Raw genomic sequence first — 12,329 nt, 5'->3', positions numbered from 1 at the left:
GTAATAGATGCATAATCGTCATCACCATCCTCATCACAGAGGGGCATGAAATGTTATAACTTACGACTTATATTACACCCCAACAGTATTTCATTGTGATTTGAAATCATCCATAAAGGTTGATATGCAATCATAAATTGCATAGAAAAAAGTTTATTATTTATTTAATAGTAACACCTGCCAAGGGATCTGTGGTTGTTACATGTTTTCTTACTTAATTTAAATTGAATCAATCACACCAACTGAGTATTGAGAATACTACAGTTCACTGTCAGTGAGGTGTTTAGAATAAGAACAAAAACATGGTCCCCTAAAATATTAAAACAAAAAAATAAGTCCACCTTCCAGTCATCTCATAGATTTTGCTTCATATTTCCCAGCTCTGGGATCAGTTTTCACTCTTAGTAAGAGTGAAAATTGTAAGACAGCAAAAAGGGCATTTTCTAAAGTTTCTCAGTATTGTTTTGATATGCTACACAGTAGACAGGAAATCTGTCATTTCATTGCATTAAACACGTGTATAAGACACATGTATAAGACATCAACCTTGCTGTGCATTACTTCCAGAAAAAGGGTGAAAGGTGAAACAACACATAGATCTGACTCAGCTAAATGTTTCTGAGGCCTCAGTGTGTCAAAGCTGAAACTAAATTAGTAAACGTCAGTGCTGCAAGCTGTTTTTTGTTTCTGTTCTGTGTCCTTACAAGAATAAACTGTTGTCAGGACTTGGAGCACTTTGTCCAGTACTACATGCACTTAAGTTATACAACTTTTTAATAGGCCAACAACTTGCTGAAAACTAAATTTTGTCTGCCTCTTTGGTTGCTGATTTATTTTATTGGTGAAACAACTTTAGAGCATTTAATATTAACTGTGAACTTATAAAGAAGGCAACACTCCTCCACTGAAAGAAACATCAGGTTTGATTGATTTATTTATTTATGTTACCACAGCTTATCTAACAGTTAATACTTTCTTACACACTTTTGACACTTCAAAGCTGTTAATGCACAAGGTGTAGTGCCATAGTAGACTTATGGCACTTTTTACACACTTGTTGTTATGCAGTTATACTTAAAAAATAGGTAGTTCTCGGGAGATTTAAAGAAAAATCTCATAAATAACAATAAGTCACCATTCTGCTTTAGGAGCACCTGAATATCAGCCATCAACACAAGACAGGCAGAGCATCACCTTGCTAAACTCTGACCTGTCTGCTCCTCTGTGAGCTAATATTTGAAGTTGATGTTGACAAGACAACACCCATGTGTTGCATAACTTCATGCAAGCAGGATGACCATAAGGAACGAGGGCTGAAACCCGGGACCAGCTTCAGTAACATCAATGAGGAAGCCCGCACATTCATAGACTTTGGACAACACTTTAAAAAGTCTGCAGCCTAATTATTACCTTAACCCCCAAAATAACTGTCCACAGCAAAAGAACTGACCTGTTTTTCAAGGGCTGACTCTTCAATTCGTAATACGTTTTAGGCTCCTCTTGAAAATCCTCTCCGACCTCGAAGTCGGGAACTATTCCCGATTCCGACTGCATACTTGCAGATGTCAACTTTTGGAGACGCTAAACCCTCTTTAAAAAAAAGCAGACGGGTGATATTCGTGCCCCAGTAGTCCGCACAGTACCAACCGTCAACGCAAGCCGCTTCTGCCCAGGATCCGGAGCTCTGTAGTCCTTCGCGGCAGCGGCTAAACTGCAGCTAACGGGCTGAAAATGATCCAGAAACTACAACTACCAAGATGCTCCGGGGATGTAAACGTCAGCACAATTCTGATTGGCTGCAGTATCCGACGGGATTTTTACCCCCCCCCCTTTTTTTTTTTTTTGCTCGACCAGTGAAACTGAAATGTCAGTTTCATTTCCATAAGCAATATTTATCCCGCAATGTGGATTTCGTAATAATTGGCTGTAAAGACTTATTTTGAATTAGTAGCGTCTGCTCCAGTGGCCGTGCGTCTTTGCGGTCTTAGATTTTGCATTTAAAGAAATGGTCTGCACATTTTGCCTGAATGCAGATACATTTAATATTGGTTAAAAATAATGGAGGGCGTTAATTTGCTATCACGATAAAAATGAATTATTTTATACCATGCCCACCGCCCGCAAAAAAATAAAAAATAAAATAAATAAATAAATGAAAAATAAAAATCCAGCCTTTGTGACCTGGGCATGCTGTTCAAGCAAGTTTGCGAAAGCATAACTACATTGTTTGCAAATAAAAATAAAATATATAGTGAGTTGTTTTTAAGCCTTTAAAGCACATATACCCAGAGTGACCTTGAAGTAAGTAAGAATCAGCGATGTGAGTTTCTAAAAATAAAAAAACAACAACCCAAAAAACAAAAAACACTGGATGTAGCAGTCAGTTAAATGAGTAAATCTGGAAGCAATCGCACAGAAACTGTTCAGAAAATCTAAATAAAAAACATAAATAACGGCACTTCTTACATTGCAGGTCATTCACAGCCTTGATATTTAGTCTCTTATTGGGTCATGCAGATATTGCACCCGACTTTAGACCAACCTCAAGACGAGCCTCATGTCTCTGTTTTTCCCCGTTTCCCTGTGCAGACTGACTGACCGCTCGTCTCCCACTCTCCCCCACGCGCTGTTCTCAGCACACCAAGTTTGGTCTCCTCAGTTAAAGTCTTGTCTGCCACTTGGGGGCAGTATAGAGCTAGAAAACAGTTTCGTGAGCCCGCGGGGGTGTGGGGGGGCACCCTCTATTATAAAATGGAAATTTAGAGGTAGTTCAATATTTGCATTCACCCTCATCCTGTTGAACTGGTTTAAAGTCTGTATTTTATCAATGCAAATAGAATGCAAATATGATTCTGCTGGAAAGCACATACCCGGAGGCTAAAAATAAAGCCTTAAATAAAACGATGATAGCTGAACAGAATGAGAAATGGGATCAGAATGTTTTTTTCTTCTTCTGTATTTCTGCAATACTATTTCTGAGACACATAGCAGAAAAAAAAACACTCACATACAGCCAGCCAAATGACATGACACAGGAGCTGTAGAGAATCCGATCTACAATATACAGATAAATTACTTTGGATGTGGTACTGATTACCCAGGCCCTCCAACTGCATTAGACCTGTAACATTTGTAGACTACTACAGCTTTTGTAATTACTTCCAGATATATCTTTTTAAGATATATTTTAAATAATAGTACTTAATGACACAATAAAGACTAGCAAGTACAAATTTTGTTCCACAGTCCAAAATATAATGTTCTCTCAAAAAATATTATGAAGTCAATTTATTTTGAAAATGATTCCAAGCACAGTGATCTTTCTATCTTTGAAACATCGTTTCTTAAATACCTATAAGAATATGCTGATTTTGCAAATTATAACACATAAATGAGTATTCTTCAATAAGCCCAGTGAAGCAAGAACATATAAATTTAAGGACCTGAATATGAGAAGAAGAAAAATCACTGTGAGAAGAGTCCAAAATTCTTAGTTTTAATGGCAGTGCAAAAGCCTGCTCACCATCCATCCACCCATCCACCCTTCCAGCCATTGTATTACACAAGGGGACCACAGTATGATGGGTGAAAGACAACACGCACCCTGCAAGGATTGTCAGTGTCAGCACATTAGTAAATAAACTTGATTCAGTGCCCTTAGGTAGAAAACCAATGTTTGTGTTCATGTTTTCCAAGTTATCCAAGTGTCAGTGCTATATCTCTTTTTGGCAGAAATGGTTTGTAAATAAATACTTACACACCTCATAAACTTTTGTGGCAGTTGCACGTTTAATTATTTTTTTTTTCATTTTGCAGAAAAATATAGTGTTTTATGGCTTCCCATTTTCTACCTATAGCAAAAACCGAGTTTGCATGGACAAATATCTGGTCAATTGTTGAAATAAAGTTATTATAAATTGAAAACCTTCACAATTTATAAGTTTAGCTGAACTCTTAATCTTCAGCTAAAAAATTTCTACTTCACTTAAATTTGAGTTCAGGACTGATTTGTTAATAATATTTGTTTAATATTTGAATATCTGAATATACACATTGTTTTGTAATGCCAAAACATCTTCAAACACTGGTACTGGGAGAAAATAAGAATACTTTGGTATCAGTTAATTAGCTAAACAAACAACGACAAACTTCTTTAAAACAACCCACATATCTTGCATCATCCTGGCTATGTGCCCTGAGATAAGTGAACACAGGGATAACTATTCAAAGACTAACACACTATTATTTACTCAAGGATGTGCAGATTTGAAAGGCATTGGCAGCCAGTGCAAACATTTCTGCCATATAAAATAACAAGAACTGCAGTGGTGGTCATCGATAACGTCTCAGGTATGAAAAAACACTCTGGTTTACCTTTGTTTTCAGTCACGGCTTTTAACTTGAAGTCTGTCAGCCAGTCATCAGTGACTTGCAACCGTTTGCCAAACAACATCCCGGAATATGAGCCAAAGGTGTCCGGTTGCTTTAGTAAGGATGACTATCAGCTGCTGATCAGCTTGTCTGTTGAAAAACACACCAATTCAAGAGACAAGGACTCATTTTAGCAAATTTATTACCATAATGAATGTCGGATCACTTGATAAACTAAGTATTATTATTTATTATAAGAATGTTTATTTGTGTTTCAGAATGACAGTTTAAAAAAAAAAAAAGTAAGTAAAAGCTTGTGTATATGTCACCTTTCAATATAAATATAACAAAGTGCTTCACAACATAAATGATTGAACATAAAAACAAAAGAAACATTTTAGCTGCTTTTTAAAAGAGTCCACAGTTCAGTGGGAGAGAGTTCCAGAGTCTGTGGGGGACTGCTGCAACAGCTCTATCTCCTTTAGTTCTTGAACTTATATGAAGCCCAGCTACCAAGCCCTGATCACATGACCTCAAGGACCTGGTGGGAATCTATGGCTGTAAAGATTCACTGACGTATGCCAGTGCTTGTCCATGCAGCTCTCTAAAAGTCACAAGCAGAATCCTAGAGCAGACAGGAAGCCAGTGAAACTGAATTATCAATGGTGTGGCATGTGAGTACTTAGAAGACTTAGTCAGATGCCTCGCAGCGGCATTCTGAATAACCTGCAAACATTCAAAGGAAACTTTGTTAAGACAAGTGAGCAGTGAATTACAATAATCCGGGTGTGACGAAATAAAGGCATAAGTAACATTTTCCAAATAAGGGGGTGACACGCTGAAACTCAACTTGGCAATACTTCTTAAGTGATAACGGCAAGAGCAAACCAGAGACTTAACATGAGCATCCACAGTTAAAAAGTTACCCCAAGATTCCTGATAGAAGATTTACCAAAAGGGGCGAGGAGAGCTTTCACTACCTTAGGCACAAATCGGTCAGGGACACAAACAAGGGCTTCATTTTTCAGGGAAAGCTGTCAGCCATTCAACTTCTCAAGTTGCTTAGTAGTCTAAGCACCCATGCAAGGTCTGTAACTTAGAAAACTCATGCATAACAGAGATATATAACCGAATGTCATCTGCATAGCATAGATAAACAATGTCCTTAACAGTGGTAGACATATGCTGAAGAAAGCACAGTTATAACAGAAACAGTAAAGACCCCAAAACAGAACCTTATAGCTTGGAAGCAGCTACAGAGAAAGATTAACTTGACAGATTTGAAGACAGTCTCAGCAAAGCAGACCTCTATACACTCTCAGAAAGAATATTTTCAGTCCGTGTCCAAGTGTCGAAACGTTTCTCCCACTGAAAATGTAACGTCCAGATGAACAGAATCAACTTTGTGGAATTTCCTTTCCTGCATGATTGAGCATGCATCAGGACACCCCCATGCAACCATCCAGTATTTCAGCCTGTTACACATAATGTGATTGTCAGCAGTCTCAAACATCAGCAAAACAAAACACTATCCAGCACATGCATCAAAACAGCATTTGAGAGTACAAAAATAGCTGTTTTGGTTTAATGAGCTTCAAGAAAGTCATAGTTTATCAGTGATGCTGCATTTCTCCAGGACTTTATGAAAAACTGAATGGCAGTTAAACACAGTTAGATGTGCATAAAATTTGATGCACACCCCTTAAGTAAATATTGTGTTTTCATTGTTCAATGAAAATGATGAAGATTGATAACTTGGAGAATACTTCCTGTGAGCAGTTTTAATGAGTATTTTTGAGGTTTATTGACTGAATTGCAAAATCCGATTATAAAAGGAGGAGACATGCTTGTTGCTACCAACAAAAATACAGAAGGTTTCTTAATAAGAATCCCGACTCCTGGAATAAATTAAAACCACAGCTTGCCAGATGATAGAATAATTTCTAATGAGGGTAACGAGGGTAATGAGGGAATCCTACTCTTTTGTTTATGAGAGCATTTTTCCTGTAAGGAGGAGACTCATTGGGCAGATGGTTTTGGGGGATCTTAATGAGATACTTATTCATGTCTGATGTCAGAAATCCAAGAGCATGGGGGTGGGGATACCTCGCCGTGCTGGCAGGCAATGGCATTTACAGCAGACTGCAGTGACACTAGTGTTTTTGTTTTTTGCTAGGGGTCTAGGGTCAATGAAAAAAACAAAACAAAATAAAACAAAAACAAACCCAAACCAAACAAGAATTTTTTAGTTTATGTCAAAGAGTTTCTATCTAACTTCCCCTTTGAGAAAACTGAATGCTATATGTGACTTTGGTGCCTGTTTCCTTTGAAGAATTACCAGATGAGCCAGAGTAAAGGCAGTAATGAATATTTTAGGGGCATCGTCACTCCGGAACAGAAATGAATAGCACATGTGAAACACACACCAGTCCTGTGTCTTCTATGTTACACAGGTCCAAGATGTGTGAAGCGTTGTACACTTAAATTACACAAAATGTGCTTCTGTGAATATTTTTAAGACCAAGATCAACTTGTGGTGTATGGAACAGTTGTAAGTATGTTTGATGTCAAAGCACTTATATATAAAATAAATATCAAATATCAAACTGATCTTTATCAAGAAGTGACCCTGAATATGGCAAGTAAAGGGAAACATATATAGCCAGTCATATATTCAGTAAAACATATTTATAGTAAATCTATTTAAAAAGAATAAATCAATCTTAAAACGGTTACTGGTGAATGGTTTGTTACAATTTCTTTTGGTATTGGTTTTGATTTTGTTCATTTTATTGATCATATTATTGATGTAGTTGTATCAGTAAAGACTTGCTAGTCGCACTGTGTATTTTTTTGATCGATTTCAAGAAGGTGTTGACAATAACTAATGAGAATTCGACAATTTGATAAAATAGGACCTATCTGAACTTACCACTGAGTGAACAATATACTTCCGCTTGTGAAGAATGTAGAAATTTTGAAGATAAAAATTCGAAGATCATTTTATTTAAGGGCTACCACGACAATATAAACACATATGTGTGTAGAACACTGTGTGTTTGTTGGGGTTTTCATGATATGAAATCAAGCATAAATTCAAAAGGTTCTTGAAGATGCAACAGAAAGCCAGTCTCTCTTCATTGTTATGGGGATCCAGTGTGAACCAGGCCGGCCGGCATCTGCTGGATGAGAGGGAAGGAGGGGGGCAGAGCAAGGGAGGGAGGGTGGAGATGCTGGGCTTGTTCACATAATAGCCGGCGGGTGAAGGCGTGGTAACTGTGGCTCGATACGAGGCGTGTGTGTGTGCTACAGTATCCTAGTACCGGAGGATGAACATGGACAGCGGCTGCACGGCGGCTCTCCTCCCTGGTAAAAGCGGCCGTGGAGAAAGCTGAACGAAGCTGATCAATATGCAGGGGAAGCCTCACGTTATCAATACCAAAAGCAGGATATAAGGGGTGCAAAGGTAAGGCGATATGTGGTGCGGTGGGGCAGATTGAACCAGCGTCAATGAGCTGTGAGGAGACAAAAGTAGACTGAGTCATGCCTGCATGTGATGTGAGGAGGGAGCATCAATGAAAATTACAACAGCATGGGTTTGGCTCTCAGCCGCGACTGGTGTGTTTCCTCAGTAAAATAGGGTGTAGTTTTTTCCCTTTTTTGACACATTAAGCTAATCATGGGGCTCAGGTGGAAACCACCCATGTACAGTAGCCTACAGTAGCACATTCATTGTTCTCCCTGCATAGAGGAAACTGGCCCCGGTGGGCTTGTCTCATTATTGGGTACCGTGGGCCATATAGGCTGCTGATTGTAGAGAATAAGACGATATGAAATGAGATCGTTAGATGCATGTTTAAGTTTAAAAAAAGTAATTTATTGGCCACTGGACTGAATGAATGCATCATGCAGAAACCTATAGCACACTGATTTAGGGAGTGTGACTTGGTGAATAAAAAAATCCTGGATGAATCATCATTTTACCCAGAACAGCAGCAAATCATGCTTGACCAAAGCAATTATCATTATTTGATTTTCTCATGTATAATTATCTATTCTCCTGCACATGTGCTACAAGGGGGAAATTTAGCGTGGATTAACAAGGACAATAGACGGTTTGCTACAGTTTCATTTCAAGTATAAGCCGAGATATCTTCCTTGACGCCTCCATGTTACCTTCGAACTTTTTTCGTCTTTTGACTCGAACACTCTGGCTGGAAGATAAGTACAGCTAAACTTGACATTGACCTGCAGATGCTATGTCAGAGGTGAAGGAAGAGATGCGTGTGTGGGCGTATTTAAAGCTTCAAACAGTGTAAACAGGAATTGTTGTTGTAATGGTTGTGTCTGTATGACACACATGTCCAGCATGAAGCTTTGTTGCTTTTCCCATTTGCTGAAGAGGAAATCCTGTGTCGTTTATCACCAAAGTTGGTGGGGTTTGTGCATTTTGAACAATGATTTGAAAGGTAAAAGTGTCATAAGATGCCTGGTAAAAACCGACCTGTTTTCTCACATCCTTCTAACTTGTTACTTAGTATGAGAGCCCAATGTGGATGAGATGCTCTTTTCTGCATTTAATGCTACTAAAAATGTCTCAGCCCTCAGTTGGCAGCTTTCCATTTAAGAATCATAGCCTCCTGAGACATCCTGAGAAATGTGCTAAAGACAAAGTGGGAGAGACCTATTTTTGGATGGGCCTTAATCTTATATTGATATGCTTAACACAGATGGACCGAATTTGATAGATATAATATGGTAAAGTATAGAGCAGCAAAATGATACAGGTCAGCAGGTGAGGTTTTGGGACTTAGTTTGTCCTATGAATAAGTACAGATGGATTAATAGATTTATAAACAAAAAAAATCTTCTCATCCTTGGCATACTGTGCCATTAATTTGAGATAAAGGTAACAAAACACAGTCTGATTGCATCTCAGCCCACGTTGCTGTTATATGGTGATGTTCAAAGGGTTACTTTTTTATCCAGATCATTGAAAGTTGGTCATGTTCCATTTTCTCCACCCATGCATGTCTGTGCCTCTGTGCCACATTCCCGTGCTCTGCAGAAAGTCACTGCAGTAGTTTGCAAAAGAAAAGCTCTGCAGTTTGAGATACCAGTGTTGTCAGTGGGGACAGCCTCAAACGAGGGCAAATATAGGAAACCTCACCAATGTTCACCGCTCACAAGCTAGTCTTTGCTTTTTCGGACACTCTGTTATGATCTATCTTAAACGCAGAACTGAATTTCTGCATTCAGATAGTTTTATGATATCTGTAACCTGAGTATGCAAACTATGATTAGGAAAAGTGTAGAGCTTTTCAAACCTTGTGGCAAACAAATGAATTTACAAGATAAAGGGCACAAACTAAAAACACTATCTCAAAAGGTAATATTGCTTCGTTATCTTCATTTGACATTTACATAGCAAGATATTCCAACAAAGTAACGAGCTCAGATTTTAAGCCAGAAATATCCACGCTCTTTTATTTCTAATGAAGCTCTTTTGATGTCTCTTGTCTATGTCTATGTGACCCTGTAGTGCTTTACTGCACTAATTTCCTGCATTCTGGTGAAATATTAGACACCAATATGTACCATTTCTCATGTATGTACCATGTATAGAAAAATAATTTTGCTTATACTGCAGTATAACACTGATATTAGACCAGAAAGACAAATGAGATAATGTAGATTCATAAGCCTAAGCAGTGATACAGATGGCAGTATGTTTCTGTCCTAGTGTTTATTAGATAGACTGGTGCAGGCATTCATACACCTATTAATATGAGTTGTTCACTTTGCTCCAGCTGTTTTTTTCTTTTATGAGCAAATACATGCAAAATAGTATTACATATGTATTCATATATACGCCTTTTTTATCTGCTTGTTTTGTATTGGTTAGTAAATCTGAGTATGGTACCTACTAGGCATCGGCTTATGGGATGTGTTTATTTAGGTGACTCTTTTAGTTCAGCTGCAAAGAGCTTTCAGAAAACGACTTGTGCACTTATAGCTTTGTTAAAATACAACAAAAATATGTTTAATGCAGACGTATTAATATGTTCAAGGATTGTTGTGGGGTTTCGGTTATGATTTCAAGCACATCGAGCTAGGTTTCAGTTATATTTTACTCATGCACCATCAAATGAAATGCAAATGCTGTCTCGTTTTGAAATTGTATAGCTTTTCTTCTTTTTAATAGACACAGTCATAATTAGTCAAAATCAGTTCTTGCAATAGGAGATGGAACAAAATTTCAAGCACTCTGAGCTCTGAAGAGCTTATGAAAGGACAGGACCCGAAACTAAGATTATCCTGGATGTTTAGTATGCTAGTTAGCTTTTCTGCTGGCAGCTTTACCCTGCTGCAAAGAATGCTGCTACTTGTAAGAATGCCAAAAAATATATATATCACAGTCTCCTTCTGTAGATGTCCTTTATGGGTTGGAAATAGAAATTCATGCTGCATGATGACATCATTCACATGAATCTGTCCCCTGTGATGCAGCCCGTCCTTGTTGTATCAAAGACATGCTGTGTCATAAAAAAAAAAATAGATATTTATCCCAGGTTTTAATAGATCCATAATATCATAAGCCCCATTGTGTTCTTGAATTTCCCAGATACCACAAACAGCCAGACAGGTTCTCTTTGTGAGAAGACGTACACAGATACCATTTGACCACTGACAGCATGAGTCATGGTGAGATATCAGATGAGGAGATAATCCTTTGCTGTATGCTTCGGCCCACTGCCTCTATAACCAGGGTTCACTGCTCTGTGCTTGGACCTCTTCTTTTTTGACTGATATAAATACTCATTAAAAATCCTGTCAGGTTTGTTTCTTTAGGAGAGTTCAGAGAATACTAAAACAAATGATTCCAGTGATGTATTTTTAATCATTTAATTTATCCATTTCTATTTCAGACAGTCTCTGAAGTCATCAAGGGTCATCAACAAGAGTACTTCACAGATTTAGTATTATATGTAACACTATCATATAGCAACAGATAACTTTGCATTCTTTCCCACTGACACCTACATAACCCACCTGCTGGTTCTGTTAAAGATCCAAGTATGACATGCTGGCAGTGGGCTAAAGGAGCCCAGAGTAAAGACAAGAGGTGGGCTACAGATGTCTGGTCACTTCTATTTAACTCCCCCCACCTCCCCTGCCCCCAGATTCTCTTCCCTTTCAGACTTGTAATCTTCAGTCCCAGACGATGCTGATTCAAGTCAGTGGAAGACATTTATCCGACTTGACACACAGCTCTCTAGGCGTGACTTTTTTTCCTATATATGCCATAACATTCCCCAAGTCCCGTAAATGGAGATTATCTGTAAAGTCAGTAGAGTCCTCAGCTGCAGAAAATGATCTGATGATCGTACATCGTCATAGCATTACAGAGGAACTGTAAGATCTCTTGAATTCAAAACACTGAAGTTAGTGAGTTTCCCTTTGCTGCTACATTGTATTGGATGTCACATCCTGTTTGTAGCCACTTGAATTCACAGGCAGATTTCATTTTTGTTCCTTTAGGCTTCATGTGTCTGTACCTGTACCTGTAATTGTATTTTGGAGTTCATAATTTTTTCCCCTATGTTTATATGCAACACATATGAAGTAAAATAGTTTGGAAAAAATGCACATAGTATAATAATTTCTGTCAATTTACAATCGTACCAGGTGGCTTCATGTAAACACAGACACTTGTCTGTGATACCAACCTTCATCAATAATGCATGAAGACAGGAAACTAAGATAAGATGTGCTGGAGTCTGGACATGACATTTAACCAGTGTGATGTATTAAATACTGACGGCCAGTTTACTCAGGAGGCAGAGAAATTCTCCTGTTGGCTATTGTACAACTTGCAAGCTTGACATTTTCACTGTCGAGTATATAAGACAAAAATTAACAGCATTTATTTTCAGTTTCTCATAACCAGAAGGAGC

The 12,329-nt window shown here is 38.1% G+C and overlaps 1 protein-coding gene across 6 annotated transcripts in view; it reads right to left on the bottom strand.

Annotated features, from left to right (window-relative positions):
* The window catches only part of mitfb (melanocyte inducing transcription factor b), a 29,037-nt gene extending 26,447 nt beyond the window's left edge, over nucleotides 1–2,590 (bottom strand). For 5 of the 6 annotated variants that reach the window (XM_085345350.1, XM_085345352.1, XM_085345357.1 and 2 more), the window contains exon 1: nucleotides 1,451–1,678. In XM_085345350.1, coding sequence (XP_085201476.1) covers nucleotides 1,451–1,554 — 104 coding nt within the window. In that variant the 5' untranslated portion in view covers nucleotides 1,555–1,678. Of the gene's footprint in view, nucleotides 1–1,450; nucleotides 1,679–2,542 lie in introns of those variants that run through there. The other variant, XM_085345356.1, reaches the window with a different exon arrangement.
* Nucleotides 2,591–12,329: the final 9,739 nt, after the last annotated feature.

This window comes from Diplotaxodon limnothrissa, linkage group LG20 (genome assembly GCF_057381915.1).
Source record: "Diplotaxodon limnothrissa isolate DT_005_m linkage group LG20, D_limnothrissa_male_GT1.1, whole genome shotgun sequence".
NCBI classification, from domain to species: Eukaryota; Metazoa; Chordata; class Actinopteri; order Cichliformes; family Cichlidae; genus Diplotaxodon; species Diplotaxodon limnothrissa.
The sequence above is the reverse complement of the archived record's forward strand: the minus strand, read 5'-3'. Positions and strand labels throughout refer to the sequence as shown.